Source organism: Anarrhichthys ocellatus, unplaced genomic scaffold (genome assembly GCF_004355925.1).
Source record: "Anarrhichthys ocellatus isolate YVR2014 unplaced genomic scaffold, GSC_Weel_1.0 scaffold45, whole genome shotgun sequence".
Classification (NCBI taxonomy): Eukaryota; Metazoa; Chordata; class Actinopteri; order Perciformes; family Anarhichadidae; genus Anarrhichthys; species Anarrhichthys ocellatus.
The window spans coordinates 1,823,205-1,835,516 of record NW_022280075.1 but is presented as its reverse complement, the minus strand read 5'-3'; the positions used below and the strand labels follow the sequence as shown (position 1 = coordinate 1,835,516).

Below are 12,312 nucleotides of genomic sequence, written 5' to 3'. Positions count from 1 at the left end.
TCTAATGTAGCTTTATACTGTTAATATTAGGAGACATTTATTTTTTAAGGGATTTACTTCAGGTAACTCTCATTAGAGCAGCATAAAGATGATTTGAAGCAGAAGTGATTTAATATATTTTTCAGTAACAGAAATACAGTGAATTAAAGCAGCAGACAATGCTCACAGTTCATTTCTGTTTAATTTGTCTTCAGCTCAAAGTCGTCCTTCTGCCTGAGGAGGCCCTGGAAGAATTTCTCAGGGTACAGGAAAAAGTATCTGTTCCGCTCCAGGTCCTGAGCGTTAATGATACGAGTCACCAAAGCTTGTTGTATGGCCGGAGACTCACAGGGGTGATGCAGCACCTTGTGACTCACATTCCTCCCTGGCTCAATAACTAACAGACCCTGAACGTCCTCATGTCCAGTCGTATTATCGAGAGTCTTTCTGTTCACCACAACTTTGGTGGTTTCATTTCTTCTGTTGGACACATCGAGTCCAAAGTCTTCAGTGGATCCGTCTGTTTTACAGCCTCTCCTAATGTCAGCAGTTGAATTGTGTGTGGTCGTCTCATTAAACGTATCAGTCGAGGTACTAACCAGGCTGTCATTAAGAGTGTGATTACTTGAGAGGGTCATATTGGCTCTGCCTAATGTGTTAGTTTGCCCTGGTCCACCTGCTGTCCCGGTTCTGGGTGTTCCGGTTGCTGGAGTCTCCTGGATATTCCTGTGCAGATAGGCTGTGTAGCCCTGAACCAGGCGACTCAACGCCGTCTTATAAGACAAACGCAGCGACTCGGCAGATCCTGGAGGCACAGAGTGCAGACGAACCTGTGGGAACAAGATCGGATCAAGTGAGGGGTCCAACAATGCAGCGTAGAAGTAGCTTGTGCTTTATGTACAGAGGTGGAAAGTGAAGGCGTGTATAGCATGTCTGACTTTCATACAGGAGACCAGAGTTTGCTTCCTACAGGCCTGCAGCTCACATGAGCCTTTCTGCAAACCTTAAACCTGCGAGATCAGTTTCTGAATTCCTCATCCAGCAGCTACAGAGCAACATGATGATTCATGAGGAGTCTTTGCGTCCATCTGATGAATGCAAGTCCAATATTCATATTTTATATTATCTTTAATATTCATTTTCACACTATTGTGATAAAAAATAAATGTTGATTATAGCCACTTTAACTGTTTTAGTTGCCTTAACAGTTTATTTTACATAAGAGAAATATTACTTTTTTTAACATTGTGCAATTTCAACACCAAATGCAATATTACTTAAAAAACATCATGTTTACAATTTCTGGCACAAGAATTTCCTTCTGGATGAATCAAGTTCTATGTTATCTTATTTTAATCTTTAACTGATCTTCTGAGATTTTCAGGAAAGATTCCCATGTTAATGACTTTGTTCACGTCATCAGGATGTTTGTATGATTACAGAATTGGTCATGTGAAAGTTAAAATATTGTGTGTTGACAACACAGCACCACATCCGTTAAAAGCGGGTTTAATTGCATTAGACGACAGTCGTTAGCTGATGCGTTTGCCCTTCAAAGTGTTTACAGATCTAAGGGAGGCCTACTGCATGTGAAAAATGTGTCCGGGGTCAAATTGCATTGTGGGTGATGTAGGCGCCAGGTTTTGTCAAGGAGGAAGAATTCTCTGGTTCTGCCGCATTGATATTGATGACTTATAATTATGTCTGTCCTGACCTGGTGAATCCTCATGTGTAGATGAAACGCAGCTCCTGCCAACCACTGCTGCATGGACACCGAACTCATCCTCTTCCTCGTGGTCATCCTCTCATAGTGGTCAATCAGCTCAAGCATCAGCCAGTTGTCGTGGCGCTCCGTGGTCTCGGCCATCTGCTCCTGGTTGTTGGCGATGCCGGGGATCAGGCGCAGGTAGCTGTGGATGATCCAGCCGATTCTTGAAGAACTGCTGATGCCAAAAATCCTCTTAGGCTGGGACCTCTGAGCTGATGGGTTCCCCTCTGGGGATCCTTGTGCTCGGACCTGGTGGGATAACATACATCTGGAATTCTGAGTTTCAGTTCTGTTTTAGCATCATGGTTTGTGATACAATACAAAAAAAAAATACATATTAATAGTCTTTGTGGTGTCAAATCATACTTAAGTAAAAGTACAAAAGTATTAGCATCAAAATATGCAACATATTTCATGGCATCCTTGCAGTAATTGTGTTGAGATATTTCTTCATAACACAAATGTTAACTTGCTAGTGGTGCTGCAGGACAAGTCTGTAGGCATCATCCTCTGGGGAACATGAACATCTGGACCATATTTCATGAAGATTCATCCAATAATTGCCAAGATATTTCACTAAAAACAAAACGTCAACCTCACGTGGAGGACAGGAATGAATAATACAGAAAATATATTAAAAAACAAACCTACCTGTTGGGCAACCTGGTCAAAAAGCACGGACAGAGCCAGAGCAACGACCCCGACTCCGCCACTGGTGACCCTGCTGTTGCCTCCCAGCTCTCCGGTCAAGTTGAGGCCAAATGCGGTCTGCAGCTCCCCGCTCATGCTCCGCTGTAAGAAGGTGTGTTGATGCTGCAGAGCGGCCGAGGAGTCCAGCGAGAGGAAGGTGGTGAGGACGGGATCCAAGGAGATATCAGGGATGATGCTGGCGTCTCGAGCCACTGAGAACAGCTCCTGGACGGTGGCCGGAGAAGGAAGACACAACGCGTGAGCCGTCAGGATCATGGCTGTCCTCTGTCTGTCTGTCCGTCTTGTTATCTGTGTCTCTGACCCTCTGTGTCTCTGACCCTCTGTGTGTGTGTATTTGCCCCAGTCAGAAGGATTGTATCATTCAGCCAGAGCAGTCCAACAGCGCACTCATAACACATTGTTCTAATTAAGGTTTACAAAAAGACACAGTGGTGGAAGAAGTATTCTTTACTGGTATCAAAGTGTGAAAACACTCTACACAAGTAAAAGTCCTGCATGCAAAACTATACCTTACTTAAGTAAAAGTATTATCAGCTAAAAAACTTAAAGTACTCCAAGTAAAAGTATTCATTGTGCATTATACGTATATGATGTTTATGGATTATTATTACTGCTGCATTAATATGTACGTTGCATTTTGCTGCTGTAGATGTTTTAAGGTTTTGCTAATTTTATATGTACTCTTGGGTAATTTTATCTTCAGCAATGCATCATATTCGAAAAGATCATATGTTTGTAGCATAGCTGTGACAACCACGTATCTCTAAAAAGTCTACTTTTCATGAGCTCAGAAAAACCCGTCAGCTTTGTGACGATGCATTTTTACAGCTGACCCAAGAGGCTTTTTAAGTATTTTATTTTAAAAATTCAAAATGAACATATCTGGAGATACGTCGTTTTCACTGGACAGGAAGGGAATGTAAAACTTTAATGTGTAAAGTAACTAAAGCTGAGATACATGTAGTGCAGGAAAAAGTACAATATTTAAGCATACAGTTACATAAAATTTAAATAATTAAGTAAAGCACAAGTGCCGTAAAATTTGTACTTAAGTACAGTAGCCTGCTTGAAAACTTCCTCCACCATTGACTGTCTGCCACATGTTTTCTTTGTTATCTCTCCTGCCAAAGGTTAAACATGTTATTTATAGTGTGGCTCAGCAACATAGAACACTGTCCCATGAAAAGTCAATATGTAGCAAGAATATCAAGTTTGTCAGAAGTGAAGACAGCTAGAAAAACAGCAAACAACTGAAGTCAATAAAGAAATATTGCAGCAACAGCAATCTTTCAGATTAACTGATAAATATAACTGATACCAAAGCATTTTTTTCTAATGAGGTTGACATTTAGACTCAGACGCAACCATTGAACATTAACCGTAACGTCAATAAGCAGTCGGCACACTTTGAGGGATAGATATGCAGAGCCCTTCAGCCTCAAAGAGATATTGAGTTTGTTCAGTGGTGTTTAGAAATAACTTGAAACCCTCCGGATGTCTTCAGGCCGACTGTTGTGAGAACATGTACATTTAACTGTTTTGTTTGCTTAAGTAAGAAATGGTTACACGATAAGATTTCCTGATTTTCATTTCAATAATTGAAATAAGTTTTGATTACATTTATTTGAATATTTATTAAAATATTCTAATATTAGTAAGTAATTGTACTTCTAATACATTTTACTGATTATACTTACATACTTTTACAACATTTTCAATGCAGGACTTTTACTTGTAACTTGTATTTTTTACAGTGTGGTACTGTTACTCAAATCCACCGCTGCATGATTTAATTAACCCATAATCATTAAAATTATAGTTTTCGCTCTTCACTGTGTGCAGTGGAGAAGTACTCAGATCTTTTACTAAATATAAGTAGTAATACCAGTGTATAAATGCTCTGTTACAAGGACAAGTCCTGCATTCAAAATCTTAGGCTGCTGAGTACAAAAGTATTAGCATCAAAACATAAAGTAAAAAGTAAAAGTATTTATTATGCAAAATGAAGTGAAATATCTCAAAATTGTACTTAACAGTACTGAGTAAATGCACTCAATAACATTTCATCACAGTTTTGCATTGATAACTGTTCACGATTAAATGAACCCGTAATCATAAAGAAATGTCTCGAGTTTACGATCTTCACTGTGCGCATGCCCGGGTGAAACATGACGTCATGTACCAATCCTTGAAAACTAGTCCCCTAATGCGGAAGTAAATAGTCGAATCAATATTCAGAGGTAAAACAAGCATGTACGTTTAAAACAGTTCTTCCCAACGTTAACTCTTCTCCCACTTTAGATTCAATAATTAAATAAAAGTTTATAATCGTTTTGTAAACCCGTGATCATCGGAGTGAAGCCTACGTGATTGTCCTCACCCTCCAACGGGTCGCCGTGTCTCTCTCAACAGAAACAAGGAGGAAGTGTTCGAGCTCCCTGATCGTTGAAAACGTAATTACAGGTGAGTAAAACCAGAACTGTAGGCACATGACATGCTGAATGGTTGAATCAAACATTAGTGATACGAGATATTAGATGTTTTCCTAGCTAACGATGCTCTCTTGTGATAGCTAGGGTAAAATACCGCAGCATGTTTCAGCTGTAACATCATCTGACCGTCAAATTAATGGAAAAACACAGGCATTCATTATTGTTGTTATTGTTTATTATTATTATTACAAGACAGTGGTGTAAGAAGTAACGTTACACAGGTACTTTACTTAAGTAAAGGTAGAAATACCATGGTATCAAAAGTATAAGTACTCACTTTGCAGAATGGCTCCTTTCACAATGTTATGCTATATTATTATAATATATTTTATAGTTTGTATCAATAACGTATATACATAATAGTATTTTATTTGTTGTACTTCATCAATGTGGAGCATTTTTAGATACTTCATGTACTACTGGGTAGATTAGTAAGTAGTATACTACAGAGTCATATGTTATATGAGGAAATTAGGAAAATACTTTCTCCACCACTGGTTGGGTCCAAGCTTCATTTCACTACCTTGAACCTGAAACACCTGATTCTTCTGGCCACAACATTAACATATCATCACATTTTAGGTTTACATGTTTCTCATCCAGCTGTTACAGAACAAGAGGATCGTTCATTTGCAGAGTAACTCTTTACTAAACAGCTAATAGTCACTTTAAAGTGTCTGCAAGTTTAATGTTTAGCAGTCATATTCTTGTTGTGTGTCTGGTACCTGATTGATGTGATATGAAAGGCCCTTTCTCTGAAGTGTGAGACTTAGTGCACTTAAATACACTCTGTAGAGATGAGTACAGCGGCGCATACAAATACACTGATAAATCAGAGGATGATTTTTCCTCTCCAGGTTGTCCAGCGTCATGAGTCAGCGGACGGAGCGACGGGGGGGGATCCACGTGGACCAGTCGGACCTGCTGTGCAAAAAGGGATGCGGTTATTACGGCAACGCGGGGTGGCTGGGCCTGTGCTCCAAGTGCTGGAGGGAGGAGTACCAGCGTGTGCGGCAGAAACAGATCCAGGACGACTGGGCCTTGGCAGAAAAGTGAGACCTTCTGCTGCATTATTAACAACAACAACAACACCTTCACTTCCTGGGTTGAAACATTGCCCCTTACAGTGTATTGCAGTACAGTTCACCCAACTGATTGCTGGTGTTTACTCCGTTTAAAAATGTCCTTGGCTCAAGGTTGCAGCGGGAGGAGGAGGCAGCATACGCCAGCAGTCACGGAGCGCAGACACAGTCCCAGTCCACAGCACCACAACCACACCCGGGCCACGCCTCCCTGGGACCCTTCTCCAAGTTTGAGGAGAAGAAGACCAACGAGAAGACACGTAAAGTGACCACCGTTAAGAAGTTCTTCAGCCCCTCATCACGCACCGCTCCCAAAAAAGGTACATTTAACATTGAGAGCAACTAACGAATACACTAACTGTACCAACACTTCTGAAGCTCTTTGTTTAACAGGTTATATCTTCTTTGTTTAATCTGTGTACAAAAAAGAAGAAGTGAATTTGTGGTTTTGGTAGAGTTTCGCACTGGAGCTATTTCCTCACTTGTCACTGCTGTTCTTCCTCGTCAGAAACCCCAGAGGGAAAGACACCCAGTCCGTCAATCAGCCGCCGTGCCAGCTTCGATACGGACCAGGTGACCAAAGACTTTGCAGACTTCTTGAAAAACCTCCAGAAGCCCGGCCGGGAGATCCAAAAGCAGTGCCGGGCCTTCATTGTGAGCATGTCGGGCAAGAAGGTATAACGTGACATCTAGTGGCGTAAATATTGTCTTTATGATCACAGTTTTGCTGATGAGCTATTAACTTCCTGTCTGTCAGGACCTGGGTGCTGACGAGCTGTCGGAGTGCGTTCAGGATTTCTACCAGAACTTGGCCGACCGTCTGATGGGTCACTTTAAAGGTTGGTTCAGATGAATCGGAGTATGTAGTAACCACCAGATGGCAGCACGAGCAGGACCTGATTACTCTTTGTTCACCAGGCTCTTCAGAGTCTGTGGAGCAGGTGATGGACCAGGTGGAAAAGTACATAATGACTCGTCTGTACAAGAGCGTATTCTGTCCAGAAACCACTGATGATGAGAAGAAGGACTTGGCCACACAGACCAGGATAAGGTGGGCCGTGATGTTTTCATAATACTAATAATGTACATAACTGGGTCCAGTCAGATGTCTGAGAGGACTTCTCTTCATTTCTGAATGCTCCTTTTTAGGTTTGAGAAAAGTCCTATTTACAAGTAGATGCTATTTTGTATGAAGGGTTGGTTTTGTACATTGAGAAGCTGCACAAATGCTCAAGTTGGACAATTTAAAAAGGGCAGAAAGAGACAAAGATCTGAGCAACAGTTGAATAATAATAACAGAAGAACTCACCAGTCATTGGTAAAAGAAACTGGAGGCGTAGCAGTAAAATGTGTGCAGATTTAAATAGGAACATGGTTATTGTTTCAGTGTCAAGTGCACAATAACACTGCCTCTAACAGGCTGTAATTAACAGGCAAACTATCCTTCAAATGTCACAATAGATTAGTATTACTGGAATATCAGCTGAACACACTATGGACAGACAAATTATAGTTTTAATCTCTTCAATCTAACCATGGAGTAGACTGCAGAGGACCTAAAGAAAAACAGATTTACTCAATATTTAGAGCTCACGTTGTGGTTCAACAACGGTCGAGAGTCACTGAGGCTTTTCTGGACTGGAAAACAAATTCAAAATCCAAGTTCTGAACAGTGTTCTCCAGTCATTTAACACTGAGGGGAGGTCGAAGTTTGAATCATTTTAATTATATTTCAATTATAAATAATACATTTGGTGTCTGAGCTACACTATTTTTTTTCAATCTCTGTTAAAAGAGTTATTATTGAAGGAAAGAAGAATATAACAGCTGATTACAAACTTTAACAGTAATGTATATTCAGAGTTATTACTAGAAATACACACATTCAGATTAAATTTAGTTTTGAGGAGCATTTGCTGGTTTTAGTGTTACATTTTAGTGTATGTGTGGGTTTCTAACTACCACTGCACAATCCTCGTCTTTAATCCTCAGCGGTCTGTGAAAACCGAGTGTTAAATTATGCAGCAGACATTATTAGCAGCACTGTCCTAGTTATTCGCATGTGAATGCACAGCGGCAGCTGTTGACTCGTTTGTCACACAGGGAGGAAGTTACCGGAAAGAAATGTGCATCGTGTGCAGTAGAATACAGCTTTCGGGCCAACTGTATGGATTCTGTGTGTTGCAGGGCGTTACACTGGGTAACCATCGAGATGCTCTGTGTGTCTATGGATGAAGAAATCCCTGAAGTCTCTGAGAATGTGGTCAAAGCGATAACAGGTCAGAGTGTGTGCTTGAACCTCTGAAACTGAACTCTCGTGGGTTTCTCCGTCTACATAAATGGAAAACAGCAAATCAATCTTCATTATAAACCATATTTGTAGTAACATCAGCTTTCTTCAGCAGCCTGCTACACAACGCAAGAGCCACAGACTTTGAACAACAACCCATGTTGGCTTTCCTGCTAAAGTCTCCTTCTTATCTAACTAAAAAATATGAACACACGTCTCGTCCTGCAGCCTAACTTTGCCGATAGGCTCAATAGCTAGTTAACTGCTCAGCTGCAGCACGTTGAACAGCGTGTAAATGTCACTTGGGTTAAATGTTGGTATTGACCTTTACTCTTCAATACCACTAAACACACGTGACATGTAGGCCACAGGTTGGTTTACTTTTCCGGCCTGATAAGGGTGTATTTTCATAAAGGTGTGCCAGCTGCAGTCAGACAGACAGGGACACATCCGCCCAACAGGCTGAGAGGAAAAGGAGCATTTCTGATCCTCAAATATCTTTTTTCTTCTGTTAAATATCTATAATATAAAATATTGAGACATTTTAAAAAACACTTAACCTTTTTCATGTGTAGAAGCTAGCCGACACTTTAAACACTGTGTGGCTTCCAGACAGATGCTGTACTGTGAACATAAAGTTTTAACTTAAATATATTACAAATAACTTAAACTAAGAAGTAATCATAATAAATACATTTTTACTTTCAATACATCTCAGGATTTTAGAAAGATGAACAATTCTTTTTTTTAAAGCAGAACTTCTAGATTTCAATATTTTGCCAGCTGAATGAAATTGTTTTCAGGATATTCAACTTTTTAACCTTCGTTCCATTAAAATACATTTGATGTTCCACATATTTGACTCCTTTCTTTACAGGGATTGTATAACAGGTGATAATGTATGTTTTAACACTCTGACTTCTTGCCTCATCACTGAATATTTGGTTTGTGCGCCCCCTGGTGTTTGGAAGAATACTTCAACGCGCGACACGTTGAGCATACATGTCTTTGTGCGAGCTTGTTGCTCGCATGCCATCTGTGGAGTCTCCTACAAGAATCAAGTTAACATTTTGATCTATAAAAGTTTTCTTACAGAGCCCAAATTAATGTCTTCAAAATATCCTGTTTTGTCCGACCAACGGACGAAGAAAACTAGTTAATATTTAGAGCAGCTGGAACCAGTGAAATATTGGCCCTTTTGGTTAAAAAAGCCGTAAACAATGAATCAATTATAAAAATAGTTCTGTCAATGAACTAAATAAAAGTTTTTATTTAGAAGTGACTGATGATACGCGTGTCTGTCCAACCCCTGACTTTTTTCTCGGTCTTTTCCAGACGTCATTGAGATGGACTCAAAGAGGGTTCCTCGGGACAAACTTGGGTGCATCACGAGCTGCAGCAAACAAATCTTCAGCGCCATCAGGATCACCAAGAACGAGCCGGCTTCAGCAGACGACTTTCTCCCCGCGCTCATTTACATCGTGCTCAAAGCAAACCCTCCGCGACTTCAGTCCAACATCCTGTACATCACCCGCTTCTGCAACCCCAGCAGGCTGATGACCGGAGAGGATGGATACTACTTCACCAACCTGGTCTGTTTTTTTCTTTCTCCTACTTCAATCCTCGTCAGAGCCAGTTTGAGCTGTAGGCCTCGTTCATTCAGAGTCAACTTAAACTAAGATAATTGACACTGGTTTAAGCCTTATTGTAAAGAATAGATATGTTATGAGATCTTCTCATCCAACTCTAAATATTGAAGTCATCTAGCTCTAAATGACTCAGGTTGATCTGAACTTGCCGTTAACTTGCCAGTCTCATCATTTTCAGCTGCCATGTCTCCTGTGTTTTTTGTCTTTTAGTGCTGTGCAGCGGCTTTCATTGAGAAGTTGGACGCTCAGTCCCTCAACCTTTCCCCGGAGGAGTTTGAGCGCTACATGTCGGGCCAAGCCTCGCCGCGATGCAACAGCTCAGAGGGCGACTGGACCCGCGCCGAACCGCCACCGGCCCCCGTCAACCCCGTCCTGGCTCAGTTAAACCACAACCTGGAGGTGCTGTCGGGCCTGAGCAGCCGGCAGGAGACGCTGATGGAGGCTGCTCAGAGCCTGCAGGCCGACCTCCTCTCCTGGCCCGGGAGCGTGCAGCGGGAGGTGGACGATGTCCTGGCGAAATACCCTCTGGAGGTTCTGCCTCGCACCGTGCCTGCCATCGATGACAACGACGTGGACAATGACAACCTGCCACCGCCACTCACGCCCCAGGTGTTCGCTGGGTAGTGGAGTCTTCAAAAAGGGAGTAAAAACATTTCACGCACAGCAACGGTACTCCTGCTTTAATATAAAGTCAACTCATTGCCTGTGTTTTGAGCTTCATGGAAACATCCCACACACACTAACCTCCTGAATATCATGCCGAGCTTCTTGTGCACTTTAAAGCCTGGTCACACCAGTATTTATTGTTTTTAACAGATAATCACAGCGATCAACTGATTCTTTGGGGGTAATTTGAGATGCAAATTTGCACCATTGACTGATAACAAGTCATCTAGACGGTGCCGACCTACAGAAGAATGGAGAGAGCCGGATAGACTAAGTACTGTACTTCAGTACAGTTTTGAGGTACTTGTAGATTACTTGGGTATCGCTACTTTATACTTCTACTCCACTACATTTATTTGATAAGTTTAGTTACCTTGCAGTTTGAGATTAATTACACAGAATGTAATCAACTAATACATTATAACGCACCATTATAGGTTAAGATACCCAGCATTAAATAAAGTAATTTAAATTTATTTCACCTTTAACAGCTGCTGCATTAAAGTGATTAACACATTAATGCATCACAAACGGAAATGTCTCTTGAATGAACCGTGTGAACATCTTGTCAGTTAGCCAACTTGTTAGCACAGAGAGCATATTTAACTCTCTATGAAATAAAAGGGAGTAAACGGTATACTGAATGCAGCTCTGAGTGGATAAATTGCAGCTTGCTAGCGCCTTAGCGGTTTGTCACTCTGGTGTGATCGGGCCTTTATGGTTATTCTGCTCTTTCATCACAGTCGGCAACTGTGACGTTTTTTAGTAACCACAGTATCTGGTTTGTCTGAACAAACAGCAAGTATAAACTCCTGTATATTGGTGATGTGTTGGTGTTTGACGTGTTATTTCGGGTTTTTATCTTCTTTTTTCCCTCCAATAGAGAGGCGAGGTCCCGCCACAAAGGGACCTTAAAATATGAACGATAGTCGATGGCGAGAGACCAATCATTTTTTATCTTGTTTGAATTGTGCCTGAATTACACACGTTTGTCAATTTAAAAAGAAAATTTGCACATCTCGCTGGTTTAAACACATCTTATAACGTTGCACGAGCGACGTAACGTTAGTTCACCGAGCGGTTTCACACAAAATTAAATGTTAACGACAAACTGCAACTTTCTTGACTTGTAAAACTATCTTTATAAATTGACAAACACATTTGTCTCTCGCCGTTGACTCCCGTACATATTGTTTCCAAAATAAGGTCCCATGGAGGAAACAGGAAACAGGGGGACTTTGCCTCTAAATATACCGTTTTGTTAGACTTGTTAATATCACATTCCTGTGTTTTATACGTTTAATATGCGTGTGTAATATTTTGATCTGAAATCCAGCTGTAACACATTTAGAGGAAACAGAACCACTTCTCATCATCGTCAAGTATCAAATTAATTTTAAGAGGCTCTTCAGTTTTTTTATTTTTTATCAACACTGTTTTAACATTGTACTGTGTTTTTAGAGTTAGCTGTATTATGGCAGGCTTCCTGCACATCCACCTTCAAATGCAAAAAAGCATGTTTTATGACAGAAAACTATGAATAATGTGTTTAAAATATTGATTCATATGGTTTTTCTGTGACGTACTGTATAATATTGGCATTAAAACAGGCTGGTGTCTGATGCTCAACTACTGGTTTTGTTTGAGAATCTTTTTAGTGTTTAATTCAGTAACT

General features: G+C 40.8%; 2 protein-coding genes across 3 annotated transcripts; one reads left to right on the top strand and one right to left on the bottom strand.

Moving 5' to 3' along the window:
- Positions 1–179: 179 nt before the first annotated feature.
- On the bottom strand, positions 180–2,825 carry LOC116395250 (uncharacterized). Its single transcript, XM_031868982.1, has 3 exons — positions 2,399–2,825; positions 1,694–1,996; positions 180–809 (listed from the first exon to the last, which is right to left on the bottom strand). The coding sequence occupies exons 1-3, from the start codon at positions 2,711–2,713 to the stop codon at positions 180–182; spliced, it is 1,248 nt and encodes a 415-aa protein (XP_031724842.1). The 5' UTR covers positions 2,714–2,825.
- Positions 2,826–4,662: 1,837 nt separating this feature from the next.
- rabgef1 (RAB guanine nucleotide exchange factor (GEF) 1) lies at positions 4,663–12,269 on the top strand. 2 transcript variants are annotated; one of them, XM_031868986.1, is made up of 9 exons: positions 4,663–4,921; positions 5,808–6,002; positions 6,147–6,352; positions 6,541–6,707; positions 6,790–6,871; positions 6,951–7,083; positions 8,220–8,311; positions 9,658–9,914; positions 10,182–12,269. In XM_031868986.1, exons 2-9 carry the CDS (start codon positions 5,821–5,823, stop codon positions 10,593–10,595), a joined length of 1,533 nt encoding a protein of 510 aa, XP_031724846.1. In that variant the 5' UTR covers positions 4,663–4,921; positions 5,808–5,820; the 3' UTR covers positions 10,596–12,269. The 2 variants fall into 2 exon arrangements, with proteins under 2 accessions (XP_031724846.1, XP_031724847.1); XM_031868987.1 differs by lacking the exon at positions 4,663–4,921 and having other exon boundaries at positions 4,938–6,002.
- Positions 12,270–12,312: the final 43 nt, after the last annotated feature.

What these genes read in the sequence shown, in the direction of transcription:
- LOC116395250 (XM_031868982.1), bottom strand. Translation starts at nt 2,713, where the DNA reads ATGATCCTGACGGCTCACGCGTTGTGTCTTCCTTCTCCGGCCACCGTC. An exon ending in TTGACCAGGTTGCCCAACAG is followed by an intron (nt 1,997 to 2,398) that starts GTAGGTTTGTTT and finishes TTATCCCACCAG; the next exon opens with GTCCGAGCACAAGGATCCCC. An exon ending in TACACATGAGGATTCACCAG is followed by an intron (nt 810 to 1,693) that starts GTCAGGACAGAC and finishes TTGTTCCCACAG; the next exon opens with GTTCGTCTGCACTCTGTGCC.
- rabgef1 (XM_031868986.1), top strand. Translation starts at nt 5,821, where the DNA reads ATGAGTCAGCGGACGGAGCGACGGGGGGGGATCCACGTGGACCAGTCG. An exon ending in TGAGCATGTCGGGCAAGAAG is followed by an intron (nt 6,708 to 6,789) that starts GTATAACGTGAC and finishes CCTGTCTGTCAG; the next exon opens with GACCTGGGTGCTGACGAGCT. An exon ending in TCTGATGGGTCACTTTAAAG is followed by an intron (nt 6,872 to 6,950) that starts GTTGGTTCAGAT and finishes TTTGTTCACCAG; the next exon opens with GCTCTTCAGAGTCTGTGGAG.